Source organism: Ranitomeya variabilis, chromosome 1 (assembly GCF_051348905.1).
Source record: "Ranitomeya variabilis isolate aRanVar5 chromosome 1, aRanVar5.hap1, whole genome shotgun sequence".
NCBI classification, from domain to species: Eukaryota; Metazoa; Chordata; class Amphibia; order Anura; family Dendrobatidae; genus Ranitomeya; species Ranitomeya variabilis.
Window position 1 is genome coordinate 309,763,875 of NC_135232.1, and position 26,210 is coordinate 309,790,084.

At 42.5% G+C, this 26,210-nt stretch overlaps 1 protein-coding gene across 3 annotated transcripts in view; it reads right to left on the bottom strand.

Annotated features, from left to right (window-relative positions):
- TPCN1 (two pore segment channel 1) overlaps positions 1-26,210 on the bottom strand; it is a 113,397-nt gene that overhangs the window by 76,135 nt on the left and 11,052 nt on the right. For all 3 annotated transcript variants that reach the window (XM_077296533.1, XM_077296515.1, XM_077296524.1), the window contains exons 3-5: positions 20,881-20,990; positions 10,450-10,626; positions 7,998-8,111 (exon numbers count right to left, since the gene is read on the bottom strand). In XM_077296533.1, coding sequence (XP_077152648.1) covers positions 7,998-8,111; positions 10,450-10,626; positions 20,881-20,990 — 401 coding nt within the window. The remainder of the gene's footprint in view (positions 1-7,997; positions 8,112-10,449; positions 10,627-20,880; positions 20,991-26,210) is intronic.

Consider the following 26,210-nt stretch of genomic DNA (forward strand, 5'->3'; position numbering starts at 1 on the left):
CTTAGTTCAATCTACCAGTTTTATGACTTCAATCCTGAAATACATATTGAGTATAATGGCTCCACCGACTTAATTTCCAATTAGTCCATTTTCCGACTTCAAAAAGAAGGATACACTGGCCTTGGAATATTTTGACCAGATCCGATGTAACCACGTCTGTCCTGCAAATCCAATTTGGAGGATAGTCTGGGATATTGATGGTTTATCAGCCCCATACCAGCGAGTCCAGCTCGCATATGTATTAGGAGGGCAGATTGATACAGTGTCGCTTGACTTGGCACAATTCAGTTCATCTTACCACTCCATACCAGTAGAGTAGATTGGGGCATTGAGTGTTTAATCAATTAGCACCCACAAGGCCATCTTGTGATTCCAACTAGGAGTCTTAACTGGATTTACAATAGTTTTATTCAGCTTAGCACAACCATGTCCATCTTGCACCGCCAACTAGGAGGGTGTTATGGACTGACCTGGTTTGGAGTAGTGATTGTTGTGAATTCCGCTCTTGGGCTCCCTACGGTGGTTGTAAGTGGCATTTTTGCGAGTTCTGCTCTTGGGCTCCCTTCGGTGGTTTTAAGTGGTACTGCTGCTCCTTGGATTTAGTAGTCAGCAGCTGCTTCCACTGATTGTCTTTCTGGCTCGACTATTTAGCCTGGTTCTATCCTTCAGCCTGTGCCAGTTGTCAATGGTTCCTGGTTGGATTCACATCTCTGCTTGGATTTCCCTGATATTCTGACCAGTTCAGCAAAGATAAGTCCTTGCTTTGTACTTTTGCAGTCCACTTGTTGTGGACTTAATCTTTCTGCACGTTCTATGTTTTTTCTAGTCCAGCTTGTCAGTATGGATTTATTCAGTTAAGCTGGAAGCTCTGGGAAGCAGATTTACCCTCCACACCTTTAGTCAGGTGTGGAGATTTTTGTAAACTCTGTGGTGGATTTTTCTAGTTTTTAATACTGACTGCACAGTATTCTTTCCTGTTCTATTTATCTAGTTAGACTGGCCTCCTTTGCTACATCCTGGTTTCATTCTGCGTATGTCATTTCCCTCTCCACTCACAGTCAATATTTGTGGGGGGGCTGTCCTATCTTTTGGGGATTTTCTCTGAGGCAAGATAGCTTTCCTGTTTCTATCTTTAGGGGTAGTTAGTCCTCCGGCTGTGACGAGGTGTCTAGGGAGTGACAGGAACATCCCACGGCTACTTCTAGTGTTGTGTTAAGCTCAGGAACTGCGGTCAGTACAGGTACCACCTCCTCCAGAGCACGTCCCATGTTGCTCCTAAACCACCAGCTCATAACAGTACAACTGGCCAAAAATGAATTAAATGCATCTCAGAAGAAGGAAAAGGAAGTTCTGAGCCATTTTTTTTTCTGCAGTCTGTTTTGTCTTTTTTTCTCCTCTTAATCTCTGGGTGGTTCAGGATTTTGGCGCTGGCATGGATGTTCAGGGTTTGTTTTCTCGTGTGGATCAACTTGCTGCAAGAGTACAGAGTATCCAAGATTATGTTGTCCAGACTCTGGCTTTAGAGCCTAGAATTCCAACCCCTGATTTGTTTTTTGGGGACAGATCCAAGTTTTTGAACTTTAAAAACAACTGCAAATTGTTTTTTGCCTTGAAACCCTGTTCCTCTGGTGATTCCATTCAGCAGGTTAAAATTGTCATCTCTCTGCTGCGTGGTGACCCTCAGGACTGGGCATTCTCCCTTGAATCAGGGAATCCGGCATTGCTTAATGTAGACGCATTTTTTCAAGCGCTCGGATTATTGTATGACGAACCTAATTCTGTGGATCATGCAGAAAATACCTTGTTGGCCCTGTGTCAGGGTCAGGAAGCGGCAGAAGTATACTGCCAGAAATTTAGAAAATGGTCTGTGCTCACTAAATGGAATGAAGAGGCTCGGGCAGCAATTTTCAGAAAGGGTCTTTCTGAAGCCCTTAAAGATGTTATGGTGGGGTTCCCCACGCCTGCTGGTTTGAGCGAATCTATGTCTCTAGCCATTCAGATTGATCGGCGCCTGCACGAGCGCAAAGTTGTGCACCATATGGCAGTGTCCTCTGAGCAGAGTCCTGAGCCTATGCAATGTGATAGGATTTTGACTAGAGCAGAACGGCAGGGATTCAGACGCCAGAATAGGCTGTGTTTTTACTGTGGTGATTCTACTCATGTTATTTCTGATTGCCCTAAGCATACTAAGAGGGTCGCTAGGTCTGTTACCATCAGTACTGTACAGCCTAAATTTCTCTTATCTGTGACCTTGATTTGCTCATTATCGTCCTTTTCTGTCATGGCATTTGTGGATTCAGGCGCTGCCCTGAACTTGATGGACTTGGAATTCGCCAGGCGCTGTGGTTTTTCCTTGCAGCCTTTGCAGAGCCCTATTCCTTTGAGGGGCATTGATGCTACGCCAATGGCCAAGGATAAACCTCAGTATTGGACTCAGCTGACCATGTGCATGGCTCCAGCACATCAGGAAGATTGCCGTTTTCTGGTGTTGCATAATTTGCATGATGTTGTTGTACTGGGTTTTCCATGGTTACAGGGACATAATCCTGTGCTGGATTGGAAATATATGTCTGTGACTAGTTGGGGTTGTCAAGGGGTACATAGTGACGTTCCTTTGATGTCAATTTCCTCTTCCCCCTCTTCTGAAGTTCCTGAGTTTTTGTCGGATTTCCAGGATGTATTTGATGAGCCCAAGTCCAGTTCCCTTCCTCCACATAGGGACTGTGATTGTGCTATTAACTTGATTCCTGGCTGTAAGTTCCCTAAGGGCCGACTTTTCAATCTGTCTGTGCCAGAGCATGCCGCTATGCGGAGTTATGTTAAGGAGTCTTTAGAGAAGGGGCATATTCGGCCGTCTTCGTCACCATTGGGAGCGGGATTCTTTTTTGTTGCCAAGAAGGATGGCTCCTTGAGACCCTGTATTGATTATCGCCTTCTTAATAAGATCAAGGTCAAATTCCAATACCCTTTACCTTTGCTTTCTGATTTGTTTGCTCGGATCAAGGGGGCTAGTTGGTTTACTAAGATTGACCTTCGAGGGGCATATAATCTTGTTCGTATTAAACAGGGTGACGAATGGAAAACTGCATTTAATACGCCCGAAGGCCATTTTGAATACCTTGTGATGCCTTTCGGGCTCTCTAATGCTCCTTCTGTATTTCAGTCCTTCATGCATGATATTTTCCGCAATTATCTTGATAAATTCATGATTGTGTATTTGGATGATATTTTGATTTTTTCCGATGATTGGGAGTCTCATGTGAAGCAGGTCAGGATGGTATTCCAGATCCTTCGTGATAATGCTTTATTTGTGAAGGGGTCTAAGTGCCTATTTGGAGTTCAGAAGGTCTCTTTTTTGGTATTATTTTTTCTCCCTCGTCTATAGAAATGGATCCTGTTAAGGTCCAAGCCATTCATGACTGGATTCAACCCACATCTGTGAAGAGTCTTCAGAAATTTTTGGGCTTTGCTACTTTTTATCGCCGTTTCATTGCCAACTTGATTTTGTGGTCTCGTATCTTCCGGGATCTAAGTATGTTAAGGCTGATGCCCTCTCTAGGAATTTTTTGCCTGATTCTCCTGGAGTCCTTGAGCCGGTTGGCATTCTTAAGGAAGGGGTGATTCTTTCTGCCATCTCCCCTGATGTACGGCGGGTGCTTCAGGAATTTCAGGCTGATAAACCTGACCGCTGTCCTGTGGGGAAGCTGTTTGTTCCTGATTGATGGACAAGTAAGGTAATTTCTGAGGTTCATTGTTCGGTGTTGGCTGGTCATCCTGGGATTTTTGGTACCAGAGATTTGGTTGCTAGGTCCTTTTGGTGGTCTTCCTTGTCGCGGGATGTGCGTTCTTTTGTGCAGTCCTGTGGGACTTGTGCCCGGGCCAAGCCTTGCTGTTCCCGCGCTAGTGGGTTGCTTTTGCCTTTGCCGGTCCCTGAGAGGCCCTGGACGCATATTTCCATGGATTTTATTTCAGATCTTCCTGTTTCCCAGAAGATGTCTGTTATCTGGGTGGTTTGTGACCGGTTCTCTAAAATGGTCCATTTGGTACCTTTGCCTAAATTGCCTTCCTCCTCTGACTTGGTTCCATTGTTTATTCAGCATGTGGTTCGTTTGCATGGCATTCCGGAGAATATTGTGTCTGACAGAGGTTCCCAGTTTGTTTCTAGGTTTTGGCGGGCCTTTTGTGCTAGGATGGGCATTGATTTGTCTTTTTCTTCGGCATTTCATCCTCAGACAAATGGCCAAACTGAGCGAACTAATCAGACCTTGGAAACCTATTTGAGATGCTTTGTGTCTGCTGACCAGGATGATTGGGTGGCTTTCTTGCCGTTGGCCGAGTTTGCCCTTAATAATCGGGCTAGTTCGGCTACTTTGGTTTCGCCTTTCTTTTGTAATTCTGGTTTTCATCCTCGTTTTTCTTCGGGGCAAGTTGAGCCGTCTGATTGTCCTGGTGTGGATTCTGTAATGGACAGGTTACAGCAGATTTGGACTCATGTGGTGGACAATTTGACGTTGTCTCAGGAAAAGGCTCAACGTTTTGCTAACCGCCGTCGGTGTGTTGGTCCCCGGCTTCGGGTGGGGGATTTAGTCTGGTTATCTTCTCGTCATGTTCCTATGAAGGTTTCTTCCCCTAAGTTCAAGCCTCGGTTTATTGGTCCTTATAAGATTTCTGAGATTATCAATCCGGTATCTTTTCGTTTGGCCCTTCCAGCCTCTTTTGCCATCCATAATATTTTCCATAGATCTTTGTTGCGGAGATATGTGGTGCCCGTTGTTCCCTCTGTTGATCCTCCTGCCCCGGTGTTGGTTGATGGGGAGTTGGAATATGTGGTGGAGAAAATTTTGGATTCTCGTCAGGTAGTTTATTAACTCTTCAGGTGCTTTACAGGAAATAATGCAAAGTGGTATGACAGAAATGAAAAAGTGTATTTTTACCACCTAAATGCCTCTAACTTCTGAACAGATTACTATAGCCGGCAGACTCTAAGGCCGCTATTTGGTCATGAATTGCCATGACAAACATCAGGACCACAAAATCATGATCTGGGGGCACCAATTTGGATAAAGAGGAAGCCCCCAGACTCTGTTAACCATTTATAATGATGTAGTCACTATTGACAGCAGCATCTAAGGGGTTAAAAAGATATGGATGGTGCAAACACTGATCGTGGCTGATGCAGCAAGTTGTCAGCTATGGTGTACAGCCGACAGCTGCTGGATTGTCACCTGTATGGGGAGGCTATTCTCTTATATCTCAGGTCAGTTAAAAGACGTATTGGCTGTCATTAAGGGGTTAATTACTTAAATGTAACTCACTCTCCCCTGCTTGCACCGATTGCCAGCAGAGCAGGGAAGAATGAGGAGAGCCATGTTCAGCACCCGACGCCGGGGAACAGCGCTTACTGTAACGCTTCTACCCCGGCGCCGATGCGTGTTACATGGATCACATCCATGTGTGTTATGTGTATGCATGTGTACGGGACGTTTTATGGCCCTTGCTGACATTAAAAAATGGACATGTCAGCGTGTTTTGCCCATGGACACATGGTCCGTGGAAACACACTGACACACGGTCCGTGGAAACACACTGACATGTGCACAGACTCATTCACTTGAATAGGCAAATAACACTCCGCATGGCTAAATAGCTCTGTATAGCCAGATATGGGTATTGCCATGTTCAGTAGAAATTGTAGGAGAAATTTTGTTGCCATTTTTACATTTTTACTTTGCACAATACATATTGTGCAAATGTAAAATCTTTGGCTAAAACCAAATTTTGGTGGTAAAAATGTAGTTATTTTGTCCTCACTGCCCAATGGTATAAAATTCTGTGACAAACCCATGGTGTCAGTATGATCACTGCACCCCCTAGATTAATTCATTGAGAGGTGTAATTTGTAAAATGGGGTCACTTATGGGGGGTTCTGCTGTTTTGGCACCTCATGGGCTCTCCCAGTGGGTCATGGCACCTGCAAACCATAACAGTAAAATCTGACGCTCCTTCCCTTCTGAGCTCCGCCATGCGCACAAACAGTGGTTTATCCCCACATATGGGGTATCAGCGTACTCAGGACAAATTGCACAATACCTTTTGGGGTCCAATTTATTTTGTTACCTTTGGGAAAATAAAAAAATGGGGGCAAAAAGATCATTTTTGTGAAAAAAATATGACTTTTTATTTTTACAGCTCTATGTTATAAACTTCTGTGAAGCACCTGGGGGTTCACAGTGCTCCCCATACATCTAGATAAGTTCCTTAGAGGGTATAGTTTCCAAAATGGTGTCACTTGTGGGGGTTTCCACTGTTTAGGCACATCAGGGGCTCTCCAAATGCGACACAGCGTCCCATCTTAATCCCAGACAATTTTGGGTTGAAATAGTAAAATGGCGCTCCTTCCCTTCCGAGCTCTGCCATGCGCCCAAACAGTGGCTTACCCCCACATATGGGGTATCAGCATATTCAGGACAAATTGCACAACAAATTTTGAGGTCCAATTTCTCCTGCCGCCCTTGGTAAAATAAAAAAAATTTGGTCTGAATTAACTTTTTTTTTTTTTTTTTTTACCAAAAATTTAAATGTTCATTTTATTTTTTTAAACATTCCAAAAATTCCTATGAAGCACCTGAAGGGTTAATAAACATCTTGAATGTGGTTTTGAGCACCTTGAGGGGTGCAGTTTTTAGAATGGTGTCACTTTTGGGTATTTTATATCATATAGACCCCTTAAAGTGACTTCAAGTGTGAGGTGGTCCTTAAAAAAAAAAAAAAATGGTGTTGTAAAAATGAGAAATCGCTGGTCAACTTTTAACCCCTTATAACTTCCTAACAAAAAAAAAATTTGGTTCCAAAATTGTGCTGATGTAAAGTAGACATGTGGAAACTGTTACTTATTAAGTATTTTGTTTGACATATCTCTGTGATTTAAGAGAATGAAAAGTCAAAGTTGGAAAATTGCAAAATTTTCACCACATTTCCGTTTTTTCACAAATAATCGCAAGTCATATCAAAGAAATTTCATCACTAACTTGAAGTACAATATTTCACAAAAAAACAAAGTCAGAATCACCTGGATCCATTGAAGCTTTCTAGAGTTATTACCTCAAAGGGACAGTGGTCAGAATTGTAAAAATTGGCTTGGTCATTAACATGCAAACCACCCTCGGGGGTAATGGGGTTAAAGTACCACTCCAGCGTTTTTTTTTTGTATTTCACTGCTAGAATGGTGCTTCTAATTTAAGGTCCCTGCCCACGGTCATATACTTACCCGCAGCCATATTCATTTCTACCGCTGCCGCTTCCTTCCGTCTCCGGCAGTTTGTGACCTGCAGGTTTGCTCCAGTGTTCCATGGAGTGAGCAGGAAGTCACTCTTCAATGCAACTCTATGGAGAGCCACGTTCTGGTTCTCATAGACGTGAATCGAGAGCTTGTGACGCAACTTCTGGCCAGTCAGGAGCCGTGTCAAAAAAAAGGTGAAGATGTCAGAGGTTGAGTATCTGACTACAGGCAGGGATCTAACATTACAAGCACCACTCCAGCTCTGGAAAAAAATAACAGAAAAAAAAAAACACGCCGAGTGGTGCTTTAATAATTTCACACCATTTGCCTTATATAAACTCATTGTACGGTCTATTGCTAGCTACAGAATGAATTAACTGAGAATCCATCAGTGAGCTGATTCTGAAAGTGTAAGGGGAGAGTCTGTAACTCCTTTGTCATTTTCTGAGTTTCTCTTAGCTGATTTCTAAGTACAGACCACATCAAAAGTTGAAAGCGAAGGAAACAAAGAGCCTAAAAGCAAAAATGTGCAAACATTTTCCTGAAACCCATTCGCAAAAATAAGGTTCTTGTCAGCCCCAAAAACAGGCATTTGAATTAAAAAAAAAAAAAAATTGCCCCTGAAGGTAGAAAGCCCCTTTAATACAAAATAAATAAATAATAAAGGGAACAGACAAACGATGCAAGGCAACTATTTAAAGACTGATCGATGACTAACCTTTAACATGGTCCTGCGATGTCTGAGAAATGTCCAACAACCGAGCCATCTCATCTTTATGCCAAGTTCAAAAACAACTAGAGCCAGGGTCAGTAATTCCAGCGTGGCATGAACCTTGAATATTGCAATTATGGAAAGAAGAATAATGAAGGAAACTGAGAGGCACACTTACAGTGTATACACAGTGGTGTGACAAAAGTGTTTGCCCCTTCCTGATTTCCTATTCTTTTGCATGTTTGTCACACTTAAATATTTCAGCTCACCAAACAAACTTTAAATATTAGACAAAGATAACACAAAATACAGTTTTTAAATGAAGGTCTTTATTATTAAGGGAAAAGTGAAAAAATGATTGCCCCCTCTTAAAACATATATTAACTGTGGTTTACAACACCTTTGGGTAGTTGAGTTCAAATTCCCTAGCCACAAGCAGACCGGATTACTGCCACACCTGTTCTCAATCAAGAAATTACTTAAATAGGAACTGCCTGACAAAGTGAAATAGACCAAAAGACCCGCAAAAGCTAGGCATCATGCCACAATCAAAATAAATTCTGCAACAAGTGATAAACAAAGTAATTGAGATCTATCAGTCTGGAAAAGGTTATAAAGTCATTTCTAAAGCTTTGGGACTCCAGCAAACTACAGTGAGAGCCACTAACCACAAATGGTGAAAACCTAGAACAGTGGTGAACTTTCCCAGGAGTGGCCAGTCAACCAAAATTACCACATGAGTGCAGTGATGACTCAACGAAGAAGTCACAAAAGACCCCACAACAACATCCAAAGAACTGCAGGCCTCACTTGAGTCAGTTAAGATCAGTGTTCATGACTCCACCAAAAGAAAGAAACTGGGCAAAATTGGCCTGCATGGCAGAGTTCCAAGACGAAAACCATTGCTGAGCAATAAGAACATAAAGGCTCGTATCAGTTTTGCCAGAAAGTATCTTAATGATCCCTGAGACTTTTGGGAGAATACTCTGTGGACTGATAACACAAAAAAGTTAAACTTTTTGGAAGGTGTATGTCGCATTACATCTGGCATAGAAGTAACACGGCATTTAAAAAAAGGAACATCCTATCAACAGTAAAATATGGTGGTGGTAGTGTTATGGTCTGGGGCTGCTTGCTGGAAGACTTGCTGTGGTAAATGGAACCATGAATTCTGCTGTCTACCAAAAAATCCTGAAGAAGTATGTCTGGCCATCTGGTCGTGACCTCAAGCTGAAGCGCATTTGGGTTATGCAGCAGGACAAACCACACCAGCAAGTCCACCTCTGGATGTCTTAAGAAAAACTAAATTAAGACTTTGGAGTGGCCTAGTCAAAGTCCCAACCTTAATCCGACTGAGAAGCTGTGGAATGACCTTTAAGGCGGTCATCTTCAGAAACCCTCCAATGTAGCTGAAATACAAAAAAATCTGTGAAGACGAGTGGGCCAAAATTCCTTCAGAGCGTTGTAAAAGACTCAATGCCCGTTATCACAAACGCTTTATTACAGTTGTTGCTGCTAAGGGTGGCCAAACCAGGTTTAGGGGGCAATCACTTTTTCACACAGGCCCTGTAGGTTCTGATTTCTTCTCCCTTAAAGGGAACCTGTCAGTAGGATTGTGCACAGTAACCTGCAAACAGTGTCAGGTTGGCGCCTTTATACTGATTAAAATGATACCTTGGGTGATCAAATCCATCTTATGGTTGTTCATTAATCTTTATTTTCAGTTTGTAGTTAATGAGATTCTCGTGTCCTAAGGCGGGGTTGGGGTATGTGGTGCTATGATTACGTATTCATAATGCAGACTGCTGACGGGTCACTGAGCTGCCCCCTAGTTTACATAATGAATACCTAACATACTGAAGAAAGAGACAAAAAACCCTTCTGCAGGCTGGTGCCGGCCGTCGCACCTGCTCTGCAGTATAATTGTATGTTTAATGTGGCAATAATACATTTTCTTGATTTTATCCAGCTAGGGGAAAAAATAAAAACAATTTGAAAATGGAGAAGAAAAAAATAATTACTCCTCCAAGATGGCGCCGCCCGCACCTGCGTGGTAGCAGCTCTCGGATCACAGCTAGACACCTATAGCTGCCAGTATAACGGCGCCCACCTGACACTATGTGTAGGTTACTATGCAAAATCCTGCTGACAGGTTCCCTTTAATAATAAGGACCTTCATTTAAAAACTGCATTTTGTGTTTCCTTGTGTTATCTTTGTCTAATAGTTAAATTTGTTTGGTGATCTGAAATATTTAAGTGTTAAAGTGCATGTGACAAACGTGCAAAAGAATAGGAAATCAGGAAGGGGGCAAATACTTTCACACAACTGTAGTTAGTTAGATATATCTCTCACTCTATGGATCCAAACATTTTTTCTACATATTCTAGAGTCTATATATTTCATATAGATTCAATTTAAGCAGTCTCTACAATAGATATTCAAAGACTTCATACATACATATATGTCAAGGCGAAGAAAAGGGACAGCCGGCGCCTCGCACAGGGAAAGAAGCAGCAACAGAAGACCGGTACCCAGTTCCAGCATGTAGAATAAATGATTGTGGGCAAAAAGGTAAGCAGCCAGCGCCTTCGGATCTCGTGGATGTGTGTAAAACTTATCATTATTCTTCCCCTCCTGGAAATCAGAAGAAGCAAATAATCTACAGTTTGTACCCTGACAAACACATAAGCAGTAATCCATCCTACAAAACCCAAATTGGTATGACGAATACTCAGATCACTTCTTTTAACCACTTTGTATATTGTGGAAATGTAAAGCCAAAGAAAAAAAGGTACTCCAGCATAGAAAAATATAAAACTTCTTTTTTAATGGAAAAAAATAATTCAAACAGGCACAATACCGACAACACACAGACCCCAGATAGCTACCAACCGACATGTTTCCACACTCTGGTCTTAATCATGGTTAGTACAGGTTGTCAGACTGGAGGCTTAAAAACCTTTCGTGAAGCAAACAGGCGAAAAAAATCAGTTGTAAAATTAACTCTTTGTAAAAGCACTTCCACAACATCACAAATCTATTTGTTAGAAAAAGGCTTACATTTCTGTACTACAAATTGTTTTTAATATTTTTAAGTATTTTGGATACTAATAAATTAGCCAGAAACTTGACATTGAAATATCGTTTTCATCAGTCTTCTAACCATGATGATTTGAGTATTCCTTCTACTAAAATTTTTTCCCATGTAGTGAGTAACAAACCGCATGCTCTTCGCTTTCAGGATCTAATTCACTCATCCCATCTCAGGGATTTGGAATCAGAGTCGTTAAGCCATGACTATTCTTGAATGATTCTTTTCACATGTCTAACCCTTCCTTCTACCCCATTCAATCTAGGCCAGCTGTGTTGAATATTTTTCAAGAATTGAAGAAGAGTTGGTGGCATTACATAGGGAATCGCATTCTGATTTTGATAGTAACATACTGTAGTTAGCAAGGCCGAAAAAACACATTTGTCCATCCCTTTCAGCCTATATTCCGTCAGAATAAATCCCCAGATCTACGTCCTTCTAAACAGCCTGATAACTGTAAGATACAATATTGTTACGCTCCAGGAAGACATCCAGGCCTCTCTAAAATCCCTCGAGTGAGTTCGCCATCACCACCTCCTCAGGCAAGGCTAATCTTAACCAGTATGAGAGACAAGCGCTCAGGGAACTAACAAATTGAAGAATTATTGGTTAGGCCAGCAGACAACGGTGGGGGAGTGGTAGTACTTAATGCTACTTTATATGGCATTGAAAATGTAAAAATTCTCAATGATTGTTGTGTTTACTAAAAAATGTCCACTGACCCAATGCCAGTTTTTCAAACTAAACTAAAAAATTATTGGTAGAAGACAAAGCCAATGGTGCTATCGACCAAAAAATAGCAGATTACATTTTTATTCAACACCCAGTTATTCCAATATACCATGCTTTACCAAAAATTCAGAAAGAAATCCCCCCCCCACCACCACCTTTCAGACCAATAATATCTGGTATGAGTTCTTTAAGTGAAAACCTCAGTGAATGGGTCGATCATTATTTGCAACAAAAATGTTAATTACAACCTTAGATGGACACACATGGTCCTCTTCCTATACATGGTGACATTAGTTTATACCCATCACTTCCACATCATATAGTCATGGACAGTTTTTTGTTTTTTTTTCTAAAAAATTTTAGATGCGTTTTTATTTCTACTAACACAATTATTTTTCCTTCAACCAACAATTGTTCTTTCAGACCCGTGGTGTTAGGATGGGAGGGAAATGCTCCTCCTTCCTTGCTGACATCATGGTAGGTGTCTGGGAGGAGAAATATTTATTCTATTTCCATCAAATTTTACGGCAGATACATAGATGACTTGATCATCATCCGGAACGGCACTACTGCTGAAATAGAACCATTCATCAAATTTTTGAATGAGAACAATTTTAATTTAAATGTCACCTATACTTTCTCACAGACCAAAATTAATTATTTAGATATCACTTTAATAGGTTACCTGGAATCCAAAACTGTACTAATACACCCATATAGGAAACCTACTGATACAAATAATATTTTGGAAGCTTACTCTTGTCATGCAAAACGCATGATTCATAATATCCCACTGGGAGAGTTAAAATGGATTAAGAGGAATTGTTCATCTACTGTGTTCCATAAAGAATCCCAAACAGTCTTGAGCAGGTTACAATCTACACTGTGTTCCAAATGATTATGCAAATAATATTTCCTCATATTTTCTCTAAATTACCTACCTGAATTGCAGTCATTGTTATTTTCCAGTCATCTACTATTCTAGTATAATTGCAATGTTTTGGAACAAACTGCCCATGAAAACAGTATCTTTAAAAAAAAAAAATAAACACTCAAAATGCATGTTCCAAATTATTATGCACAGCAGAGTTTTCACCCTTTTTTTATTTTGAACAAAAAAAATGGTCAATTGTGAAGTTATAAGCATTATCAGCTTATTACAAAATGAAATCAAACAGTTTTCAAGTGAAAACTTTATTCTAGGTGATGTTACATTTGCACATAGGACCCCTTGTTCGAAAGAAGCTTCTGAACTCTCTCGTCCATTGAATTTGTCAGTTTTTGGATGGTTTCTGCCTCAATTGTTTTGCATGTGGACAGAATACCCTCCCAGAGCTGTTGCTTAGATGTGAACTGCCTCCCGCCATCATAGACACTCCTTTTGATGATGCTCCAGAGGTTCTCAATGGGGTTGAGGTCAGGGGAAGATGGTGGCCACACCATAAGTTTGTCCTCTTTTATGCCCATAGCAGCCAGAGATGCAGATGTGTTTTTTGCAGCATGAGACGGTGCATTATCATGCATGAAACTGATCTTGCTGCGGAAAGCACGGTTCTTCCTCTTGAACCATGGCAGGAAGTGTTGTTTTAGAAACTCCACATAGATTATGGAGTTCATCTTTACCCCTTCAGGGATCATAAAGGGGCCGACAATCTCTCTCCCCATGATTCCCGCCCAAAACATTACTCCACCTCCTCCTTGTTGGCGCCTTAGCCGTGTTTTCATGGGGTGTCCATCAACCAGCCATCCTCCACTCCATCCATCTGGACCATCGAGCGTTGCACGGCACTCATCGGTGAACAAAACAGTTTGGAAGTCAGTCTTCATGTATCGTTTGGCCCACTGGAGCCGTTTCTGCTTGTGTGCAGTGGATAGAGGAGGTCGACAGGATGGCTTACGCACAGCTGCAAACCTCTGAAGGACCTTGCATCTTGTTGTTCTGGGGACGTTGGAGGCACCAGCAGCTTCAAAAACTTGTCTGCTGCTATGCCAAGGCATTTTTGCAGCTGCTCTTTTAACCTTACGCAATTGCCTGTTGGAAAGAGTCCTCAATTTTTCCTTATCAGCACGCACACGTGTGTGCTGGGAATCAGCTACATACTTCTTGATTGTGCGATGATCACCATGAAGTGTCTTGGCAATGTTGATTGTAGTCATGCCTTGACCTAAATACTCCACAATTTGTTGCTTCTCAGCAGCTGACACATCCTTTTTCTTTCCCGTTTTGGCAAAAAATGTAGGCTGCTTAATAATGTGGAACAGCCTTCCTAAGTAGTCTTGCCTTTATTTGGACACACCTGCCAAACTAATTTGCACAGGTATCTGCAATTGCTTTCAGTGAAATAAAGAGCCCTGACACACATCACCATCAATGAGTTTAAATGACAAACAAAAAAATTCTAACCTTATCACTCCTAAACAATTTGTGCATAATTATAATTTGGAACACAGTGTACAGGCTATCCGCAGTGGTGTCTCAATAAAGCTATTGCAATTGTAGATCAAATAGATAGAAAAGATTTGATGGATCATAATAAAAGTCTTATACCTAAAAAATGGTAATCACCAGAGTAATACACCAGTGACTTTTACTACTAACTATAGTCCACAGTTTAATACAATTGTTAAGATTATTAAAAAAAACATGTACCGATTTTATATCAGGACAAAAACTAGCTGATATTACAAAAAACTCTGGATTGCGTTTTCCTGCCAAAAAGGTACCGGCAGCGCTGCCGGGGTGTCCGGTGCTGCTGCCAGGTGCTCTGCTGGTGTCTCCGATGCTGCGGGTGTGCAGCCGGCCCTGCCCGAAGCTGCTGCAGTCCCATGATTTACTGTGCGGTGGACTCCGGTAAAATGGCCGCCGGGGGAGTGTTGAAATCTCATCTCCTGAGATCTTGGTGCAGAGATCGCCATCTGCGCATGCACAGCTCCCCTGGTGGCCATTTTACCGGAGTCCACACAGGAAATCATGGGACTGCCAGGGCTCTGACCTTTCACAAAATGTCGGCAGAGCCCCGGCAGCACCAGAGAACGCCACAGCAGCACCGGAGACACCAGCAGAGTACTGGGCAGCAGTGCCAGACACCCGCAGCAGGACCGCCAGACACCCCCACAGCGCCGGCGGGCCCCGGAGCCACCCGCAGAGCACCGGGCAGCAGCGCCAGACACCAGCAGCACTGCCGGACACCCCTTTATCCCAGCCTGCGGCCTGCAGCATCACCCCACTCCTGCAGCAGTGACCCTAGGTCCCTGCAGCCACCACTCCCATTAAGCAATAAGACGCATGGATTATAAAAAGCACCTCCATTTTATTTAAAAAATTTGGGGTGCGTGTTATGATCTGGTGGCCTAGGAGCAGCATGAGACGTACTCTGGAGAAGGTGGTACCTGTACTGACCGCAGACCCTGAACTTAACACCGCAACTAGAAGTAGCCGTGGAATGTACCTATCACTCCCTAGACATCCCGACACAGCCGGAGGACTAATTACCCCTAGAGATAGAAAAGGGAAATCTATCTTGCCTCAGAGAAAATCCCCAAAGGATAGACAGCCCCCCACAAATATTGACTGTGAGAGGAGAGGGAAATAACATGCGCAGACTGAAATCAGAATTTAACAAAGGAGGCCACTTCTAGCTAAATAGAAAGGATAGGACAGAGTACTATGCGGTCAGTATTAAAACACTAGAAAATATCCACCACAGAAAATACAAAATCTCCACATCTAACTAAAGACGTGGAGGGTATATCTGCATCTCCAGAGATACCAGCCTGGCTGAACAAATCCTTATACAGACCAAGCTGGACAAGACAAAACATGGAAAATAACTTGAACGATCAGGCCCACAGCATGTGGACTGCAAAAAACAAAGCCAGAACTTATCTTTGTTGAAATGAACAGCAAGCAAGAGAGACCAGGCAGGGAAGTGAATCCTCCAGGAACAATGGACAACTGGCACTGACTAAAGGGTCAAGCAAGACTAAATAGCCCAGTCAGAATTGCAATGAGTGGACACACCTGATGAATGCTGCGATCCAAAGACAGCAGCGCTACCACTTACAACCACCAGAGGGAGCCCAAGAGCAGAATTCACAACAGGTGCGTCATACTCCAGAGCATCTTATAAAGCGAAAAATACGGTAAATACATATAAAACATGGCTGGATGTCAAAGGATCATATAAATGTGGTTCAAAACTGTGCAAAACTTGTACCCATATGAATAAAACCATCACTTTTTCCTCCAAGTCCTCAGGTTCCACCTTTCCCATTAAAAGTTATATCGACTGCAACACAGGTGTCGTCTACCTAATAGAGTGCACACTGTGCAACCTACAATATGTGGGTTGCACTATAGGGCAGCTGAAGAAGCGAGTGAGGAGACATCTTTCCGATGCCAGCAGTCAGACTGCACACAATATATCTGCGGTATCTAAACATTGAAAATACGCACATGGGGGTAATACCAGTTCCCTTTCAGTTATAGGTATGGAAAAGTGGTTAAACCGTTCAGAGGTGGAGATATGAGAAGAAAATTATTAAATAGGGCGTCGTACTGGATATTCAAATTACAGACAAGGATTCCGCAACGTCTGAATGTGCGACAAGATCCCATAATTCAGTACGATTTATATAGAAAAAAAAAGTTTGTGTGTTTTTTTCTTTTTATCAGTCTGGATATGTATTGAAATTAGAATATGTCTCATTTATGGTATTTTGTGTTTTCAAATTTTGTTCTTAATCGGTATGATATGCATTGAAATAAGATTTTCATTCATGGTATTAATTATTTTGTGTTTGTATACTGTTTTTTCATGATTTACTGTTTTTATTTTATATGGTACATGCATGTTGTTGAAGTGCTTTCACAAAGAGTAAAATTTACTCACCTTGTGATTTCACTAACAACTAGCACTGATTTTTTCACCTGTTTGCTTCACAAAAGGTTTTGCAGCCTCTAGTCTGAATCTATACTAACCATGATTAAGACCGGAGTGTCGAAACCCGTCGGTTGGTAGCTCTCTGGGGTCTATATGTTGTCCGTATTATGCCTGTTTTTATGAATTTTTTCCATTAAAGATGAAGTTTTATATTTTTCTATGCTGGAGTACCTTTTTTTCTTCATTCTTTGGAACTTGCACACCCAAGCGGCTCCGTGCGTGGAACTCATTCTTGGAAAGAGACTGCAAATGGTGAGCTGACTTCTCCCGTTCCTTATTCCTTCTTTGTACACCAACACTACAGCCCCTTCAGATTCAGGATTAGACACATCCCAACAAATCAAAAAACAATGGCATATCCTAGCATCACTTTTTAAAAACACTTGAAAGGGTTTTCCCATGAACAAAGTACACTTTAATGAATAGAGCTTGGAATAATAAGAATTTACACAACTGGATGTGTTAAAAAAAAAAAAAGTTTCTGCGCGGAGATAATCTTAGAAATGCAAAAGAGTATACAGACAGGACAGCATGGGATCACATCTGCTGGTTTCCGTAATGAAAACATTTCACTGCCTGTTTAATAACTTGTTTTACCTCACAGAAAACAGCAATTGTGATCCTATGCTGTCCTGTCTGTATACTCTCGTCTGCATCTTCACCTGCCCAAAGCTGTTCGCTGGAAAACCCCCTTTAAGTTAAGCATAATAATGCGTGCAAACAAGCAATTATTTATACCTATGGACACTCAAGCAGTTTGTGCCGATGTATGCATCATGTATGACACTCAATTCTGCGATATTTCAATGAACCAAGCCAACAAAGCTAATTAATGGCAAAAGGCCGGAGAGGTCATCGGATAGATTTCCAGTTGTAATGAAAAACCTACATTAACTTTAGTTAATTATTTGTTGGGGGATATTTTTGCCCTTTGCCTCATAATTCCACATAGCATACTAAGGGCCTGGAGAGGTAGCCTGACCGATAGAAAAACGTATCATAGATGCATATTATTCCATACACATTACAGCAATTACCATGTGAGGGCTAGTCAAAATATCAACATGTCATTAATTAAAGGGGTTTTCAAATAAAAAAAAAAAAAGTAAAAAATTTGCTTAAAAGAAAAAATAAAATCACATACAAGATATACTTGAGGATGCAGTCAGACGGCAGTATAACAAGACAATCTCATGGCAAAGAATAGACAGGCCGGCGACTCTCCTGGCCCGTGACCGCTGCATAGAAATACATATTGTCATGCTCGGGTTAGGGGAGCTGACGGAAAGCCCAAGCATTGCCATGCAATTGTCATCGGTGATACACGGCCAACTGACTGCCCCCTTAATTCATTTCACAGGATCTAGCGCCGATTTTCCGCAACCTGATATTTGCTGCACTGCTGACACTGCAGCTAAACAATGAACTCAGTGGCTCTGCCCAAGTAAATTAGAGTACTTGTGCTCCATAGTTGGCGCATGCGCAAAGCAATCTTCGGTATCCTTTGCCCAACTGCGGGCAAAGCTGAAAAGCATTACTACGCATGCGCCCTATGTCCCGCAACACAGCGAAATACTTCCGGGACATAGGGCGTGGGCGCATGTGCAGTAATGTTTTTCGGCTGTGCCCACAGTTGGGCAAAGCATACAGCGCGTGCGCGACCGAAGATTGCATGCGCCAACTATGGATTACGAGTATTCAAATTCATTAACATATTGCGGACAACAGGGACGGACGGGATGGAGAAATGAAGATAAAACGCCGCCCATCGGACCGGTAAAAACTCATTTAAATATCCCACCAATTTGAGGTGACAGAGTCCCTTTACAGCAGGACAAAGGGAACAGTAGAGTGAAGCAGCATCTCCTAGAAATAAGAAAAAAAAGAGCATGAACCGCACATCCCAAAATCATACGTTGATCTAAAGCCGCTAGGCAAAAATTTATATACTGAACATGAGGTTTTCAGTTTAACATTCTGATCAGACTGTATGAAGCCCACTGCCACTTCATGGCAAACCTCGTAGTGGGTCCTAACGCCCTAACGGAGCGGAGCCGTGCGGCGACCACCGCCGCAGCAGCCATGCATCAGCAGGGCGGACGGCCTGTTGCCCCACAGCACCCATGCTGCGAGACTGAGCCCCCATGACTCCAGACCGCGCCGCCCCACCAGCACAAAGCCACAGCAACAATGGCCGCCACACAGCACCAGCACCAAAATGAAAGGAGCATTTAAACTCACCTTCCTCCAGCTCTTCAGTGAGAGCCAAGATGGGCTAGACCCCTTACTTTGCAGTCTCCTGCTAATTAAAATCACCTGTGCCAAATGGGAGGAGTGCTGGTCCAAGAAAGAGACAAGAACATGCTTTGTGAAAAAAGAAAAAAAAGAGAATGAACCGCACATCCCAAAATCATACGTTGATCTAAAGCCGCTAAGCAAAAATATATACTGAACATGAGGTTTTCAGTTTAACATTCTAATCAGACTGTATAAAGCCCACTGCCACTTCACGGCAAACCTCGTAGTGGGTCCTAACGCCCTAACGGAGCGGAGCCGTGCGGCGACCACCGCTGCAGCAGCCATGCATCAGCAGGGCGGACGGCCTGTTGCCCCACAGCACCCACTACGAGGTTTGCCGTGAAGTGGCAGTGGGCTTCATACAGTCTGATCAGAATGTTAAACTGAAAACCTCATGTTCAGTATATAAATTTTTGCCTAGCGGCTTTAGATCAACGTATGATTTTGGGATGTGCGGTTCATGCTCCTTTTTTTTTCTTTTTGTACAAAGCATGTTCTTGTCTCTTTCTTGGACCAGCACTCCTCCCATTTGGCACAGGTGGTTTTAATTAGCAGGAGACTGCAAAGTAAGGGGTCTAGCCCATTTTGGCTCTCACTGAAGAGCTGGAGGAAAGTGAGTTTAAATGCTCCTTTCATTTTGGTGCTGGTGCTGTGTGGCGGCCATTGTTGCCGTGGCTTTGTGCTGGTGGGGCGGCGCGGTCTGGAGTCATGGGGGCTCAGTCTCGCAGCATGGGTGCTGTGGGGCAACAGGCCGTCCGCCCTGCTGGTGCATGGCCGCTGCGGCGGTGGTCGCCGCACGGCTCCGCTCCGTTAGGGCGTTAGGACCCACTACGAGGTTTGCCGTGAAGTGGCAGTGGGCTTCATACAGTCTGATCAGAATGTTACACTGAAAACCTCATGTTCAGTATATAAATTTTTGCCCAGCGGCTTTAGATCAACGTATGATTTTGGGATGTGCGGTTCATGCTCCTTTTTTTTTTTCTTTTTGTACAAAGCATCTCCTAGAAATACACTGGAGATTCTGTACACATTATTTTCGATAGATATAGTTACAGTAAGTTAGAAAACGTTGGCAACTGTAAGTTGTCATATGGGCTCATTTTTTATCTCCTGCTTTTCGCTCCATCAAAGCAATTACGTCAGAATTCTGGTGGAAAATCACTTTGAAAAGTCGAATAAAATGTAAACAACACAGAGTTACATAAAAATGTAGTGGGTTTGTCAAAATGAGCGCAGCTGGGACAGAAAGGGGGCATGACAACATATCTTACCTAACTGATGAGCTGTGGCATGTCATACACCAGAAATCTTACTACAGTACCTGACTGGGGTATGATTTGCGGTATGTAGGACACCACAGCTTTGCTTCTATATATATGTACATACACACACACACACACATTTTGCAGTTCCTTCCCGGCATGTGACTGATCGTGTGCAGCAGGTCCCGGCAGCTTCCTCTCCTGCCCCGCCCCGATCAGTTAGATCAGTGTAGGGCATGAGGAGGGAGAGCAGTTTTCTTTGTGATAAGGAAGGATGCAGGGTCAGCGTTTTCCTCCATCACAAGAAGCTGCCTCCGGACTACAAGACAAACACATTTTTTAGCAAGAGTTTTTCTTGTTAAAAAGTGCATTTTCTAGTCCAAACAATACGATAATTTTGCCCATTGCCCTCAGTGTGAGCCATTCACTTTTATACCACATTATTTTAGTATTCTGTAATATAACCACAATTTTTCTGCTATTAACTCCTCACATGTCACTACAATTATAGGTCTAAGACTCCTTACATGGAGTAGAATTATCTGCCATATGGATTCCTTACCTGGAGGTAGATGGCAGCTTCCTGAAAGCGCGTCTCCCAGTTGAGATCTGCATCCTCGGGCACATGAATTTGCTCCATGCCCTCTGGGTGACATTCATACTCACCTGTGGCTGAAAAGGAGGTTGAAAGATTTTACGCATTTAATAAGCGGAAACTAGTCATGCAGCTTACAAATGATCGCTAACAGGGTATTACATATTAACAGAACAGGCTAAAAATAAATCCACCCTCCTCAAGTGGAGATAAAGGCGCTGTCCAAATGATATCATTTTTGTAAAGGAACAGAATGACATAAGAACACCAACTGGCATAAACAAAACTGCTCAGCCAATCACTGGTCACAAGAGTGACCATCCTCATCCTCTGATTGGCTGGGCAGTTATTTCCTGTTTATCGAAAAGGACCAGTAAGTAAAGACCAGCAGGGACCCAGAAAGCATAGGAACGCGAGTGGTGAACAGTTATGCCATTTTACAGGCTGAAAAAGTCCTTCAAGAACATTAAGGATAACACACCTTAAAGGGAACCTGCCATCCAATCTACAGGCAGCGTGTTATAGAGCAGGAGAAGCAAAGTGGTCTGGTATACAGTATTGTAGGAAAAGATTTGGTGTAACCTGTTATTTCATCATTTAATCCTTGCTCTTTCAGAGATTTTCGGTCCAGCAGGTGATCCCATCAGTGACTGACCTCTACCTATGTACAAGTGTACCTACAGAAATAGCCATCAATCACTGATAGAACCGCCCGCTGCTCCAAAAATCATAGAAAGAGCAGAGGATTAAATGAATAAAACACAGGTTACACCAAATATTTCCTTACAAAACTAGATATTAGTCTGTTGGCTCATCCCTGCTTCAAAACACGCAGCCTGCAGATTGGATGACAACTTCATGGTCACAGGCTCCCTTTAAGGGGTTACCCAGCCTTTATAAACTGCTGGACTACACTATAGATTAGTCAGGCTACAACTCATCAAAATAAAGTACTGATACATACATTTTTATGTCTTTTTTCCTTGTTGTAGACTTTATTATTCTATTTCGGATATTATTAAGGCTACTTTCACACTAGCGTTAACTGCATTCCGTCACAATGCGTCGTTTTGCCGAAAAAACGCATCCTGCAAAAGTGTTTGCAGGATGCGTTTTTTCACCATTGACTAACATTAGCGACGCATTGTGACGGATGCGTCGTGCAGTGGCGGACCGTCGGGAGCAAAAAACGCTACATGTAACGTTTTTTGCTCACGACGGTCCGCTTTTTCCAACCGCGCATGCGCGGCCGGAACTCCGCCCCCACTTCCCCGCACTTCCCCGCACCTCACAATGGGGCAGCGGATGCGCTGGAAAAATGCATCCGCTGCCCCCGTTGTGCGGCGGGGACAACGCTAGCGTCGGGAACGTCGGCCCGACACACAGCGACGGGCCGAGCCCGACGCTAGTGTGAAAGTAGCCTAACAATATGATAAACAAACAACATTCCCTACACATTTATTTTTGTCACTAAGGGACTAGAGCCATAAACTTATGCCATCCAATGGTACGGATTTGGGATATGATAGAATAGGAGCTTTATTAAATAAAGGTGTAGTCAACAAAGCTGAGACCACTTCCCACTTATCCCTAAAAAAAGAGAATGGCGTCTGGCTTGAAGAAAATATGTCGAAACAACCAGATGGCTACATACAGAAGGTAGAGTACCTAAAAAGTGTGAATTGCAGAAAGCAACAAAACATTCTTACTTGGACAAGTGCTTCATACTTTTTCCCTTGTTTTCTAACACTTGTAAAAAAAAAAAAAAAAAAAAAATCTAAAGCCTTTTTCATCTACCGTATATACTCAAGTATAAGCCGACCCGAATATAAGCCGAGGCACCTAATTTTACCACAAAAAACTGAGAAACCTTATTGATTCGAGTATAAGCCTGGTATGCATTGGCCTCCTCATCCCCATCCTGGTATGCAAGACCTCCTTATCCTTATCCTAGTATGCAAGACCCCCTCATCCCTATCCTAGTATGCACGGCCTCCTCATCCCCATCCTGGTATGCATGGCCTCCTCATCCCTATCCTAGTATGCACGGCCTCCTCATCCCTATCCTGGTATGCACGGCCTCCTCATCCCCATCCTGGTATGCACGGCCTCCTCATCCCCATCCTAGTATGCACGGCCTCCTCATCCCCATCCTGGTATGCATGGCCTCCTCATCCCTATCCTAGTATGCACGGCCTCCTCATCCCTATCCTGGTATGCACGGCCTCCTCATCCCCATCCTAGTATGCACGGCCTCCTCATCCCCATCCTGGTATGCACGGCTTCCTCATCCCCATCCTGGTATGCATGGCCTCCTCATCCCCATCCTGGTATGCACGGCCTCCTCATCCCCATCCTGGTATGCACGGCCTCCTCATCCCCATCCTGGTATGCAAGACCCCCTCATCCCTATCCTAGTATGCACGGCCTCCTCATCCCCATCGTGGTATGCACGACCTCCTCATCCCCATCCTGGTATGCAAGACCCCCTCATCCCTATCCTAGTATGCACGACCTCCTCATTCTCATCCTGGTATGCACGGCCCCCTCATCCCCATCCTAGTATGCACGGCCTCCTCATCCCCATCCTACTATGCATGGCCCCCTCATCCCCATCCTGGTATGCATGGCCCCCTCATCCCCATCCTGCGACCGTCCCGGCTGTAAACTACTGGTGAATGAATGAAATGCTACCAGTGCAGAGTCAGTGACTAGCAGTGCCGTCACTGAGTCTGCGCTCGCTCACAGCCTGAACTCAGGTGAACTCTTGAGCGTGGAGAAATGCCAGCTGATTTTCCCACGCTCAAGAGTTCAGTGCGGGTCAGGCTGTGAGGGAGCGCAGCATCAGTGACATCACCTCTATTCACTGAAGCTGTTCTCGCAGCTGGAATGAACTGCTTTGACCTCATCCCTGGAACTTTCCCATGGTCCTGAAGTCACAGCAGTTTAGGCCGGCTGCGAGAACAGCTTCAGTGAATAGGGGTGATGTCACTGATGCTGCGCTCCCTCACAGCCTGACCCGCACTGAACTCTTGAGCATGGGAAAATCAGCTGGCATTTTCCCACGCTCAAGAGTTCATCTGAGTTCAAACAACAACCTATATAGAAAGAAACACCAGAGATAATAATTTTTATAAACTGAGGAAAAACACTATAGAAATGAACCCTTAAAAAATTTCCTTCAGACCAGATTATATTAAATAAAATATATTTTTTATTAAAAATAAATTGCAATCACAAAAAACATCACCAAAACGTATGGAAATTTTTATTATTATTAAAATTGTATAATCTACAACAGATATTTATTTATTAAGAATATAAAACATACAACTATAGATATGTATCTCCTCCAATCGAGGTTTACTTAGGGATAGATAAAAAATATATATATAAAAATCCCGTATGTGCAAGACAGGGCAAGTCCAAACTGATCAGTATAATAAACATAAAAATATATATAATGTAGCAAATAATAATTTAATAATATAATATGTGATAAAAATCAGTCAAATAAATTTGTGAATAATATGTGTGTATATCCATATATACACACACACACCTATTGTGTGCAGCAAAATAAATCAATTCATAATAAAGTGCAATAGTGCAATAAAAAATAAATAAATTGCATACAAAACAACCAGTGTGTCCACAAAAGTTGTGAGCCAAAAACAAATAACAAATAATTATATATTACCCAGTAAAAGCGCTGCCAAATGTGCCAAAATATATTATGAATACTGACCAGTTAGGAGTACCACTGCCCTGCACACACCACTCCAACGCCGTTTCGCTCACTGCTTCATCAGGGAGTGAACCTGATGAAGCAGTGAGCGAAACGGCGTTGGAGTGGTGTGTGCAGGGCAGTGGTACTCCTAACTGGTCAGTATTCATAATATATTTTGGCACATTTGGCAGCGCTTTTACTGGGTAATATATAATTATTTGTTTTTTGTTTTTGGCTCACAACTTTTGTGGACATACTGGTTGTTTTGTATGCAATTTATTTATTTTTTATTGCACTATTGCACTTTATTATGAATTGATTTATTTTGCTGCACACAATAGGTGTGTGTGTGTATATATGGATATACACACATATTATTCACAAATTTGACAGATTTTTATCACATATTATATTATTAAATTATTATTTGCTGCATTATATATATTTTTATGTTTATTATACTGATCAGTTTGGACTTGCCCTGTCTTGCACATACGGGATTTTTATATATATATTTTTTATCTATCCCTAAGTAAACCTCGATTGGAGGAGATACATATTATCTATAGTTGTATGTTTTATATTCTTAATAAATAAATATCTGTTGTAGATTATACAATTTTAATAATAATAAAAATTTCCATACGTTTTGGTGATGTTTTTTGTGATTGCAATTTATTTTTAATAAAAAATATATTTTATTTAATATAATCTGGTCTGAAGGAAATTTTTTAAGGGTTCATTTCATCTGAGTTCAGGCTGTGAGGGAGCGTAGCTTCAGTGACGTCAGCGCTTGTCTCTGAAGCAAGCTCCGGCAGCTTCTCATTCATTCCCCAGTAGTTTACAGCCGGGACGGTTGCACTAACACCACTCCCGGTTGTAAACTGTACATACCCCAGATATGGACTATGGCGTGGGACTGAACGCCGGACAGGTATGGGTATATTGTTTTTTTGTTATTTTATTTATTACAGGAGATCAAGGGTGTTGCACGGATTAGCAGACAATAAAGATGGCAAACTGTGTTGTGTTTGATTTCATTAACAGACTTTACTCTGGTTGTGTGCTTATTTAACCCTTTACCAACTATAGGATTAGTATGGATAGGTGTCTTATTGACACCTCTCCATTACTAAGCCAGCTTGATGTCACCTTATAATACAAAGGTGGCATCAACCCCCAACTATTACTGCATATGCCACAGCTGCATGGCAGTGGGAAGAGAGGGCTAAGTGCCATTTCTGGGGCGGCTGGGGCAGATGGTTATAGCCGGGGGGGGCAGTAACAATGGTCCCTTCCTAGGCTATGTATATCTGTCCCCAGTCGCTGGCTTTCCCTTTCTGGCTTGGAAAATTGCACGGGAGCCCACGCCATTTTTCCCCCCGAAAAGATTCTTTTATTAAATACACACATGTATGTCCAATAATTTGCACACACTATACTAATTATATTGGTCACTGACATCTATATATCTAACTATTCTGCATGGATTTACTGTATGTAAACCATGGCTCCTATCCTGTCTGTTTCTGCATTGATTTTTACAAAAGCCGACAAATGAATTACC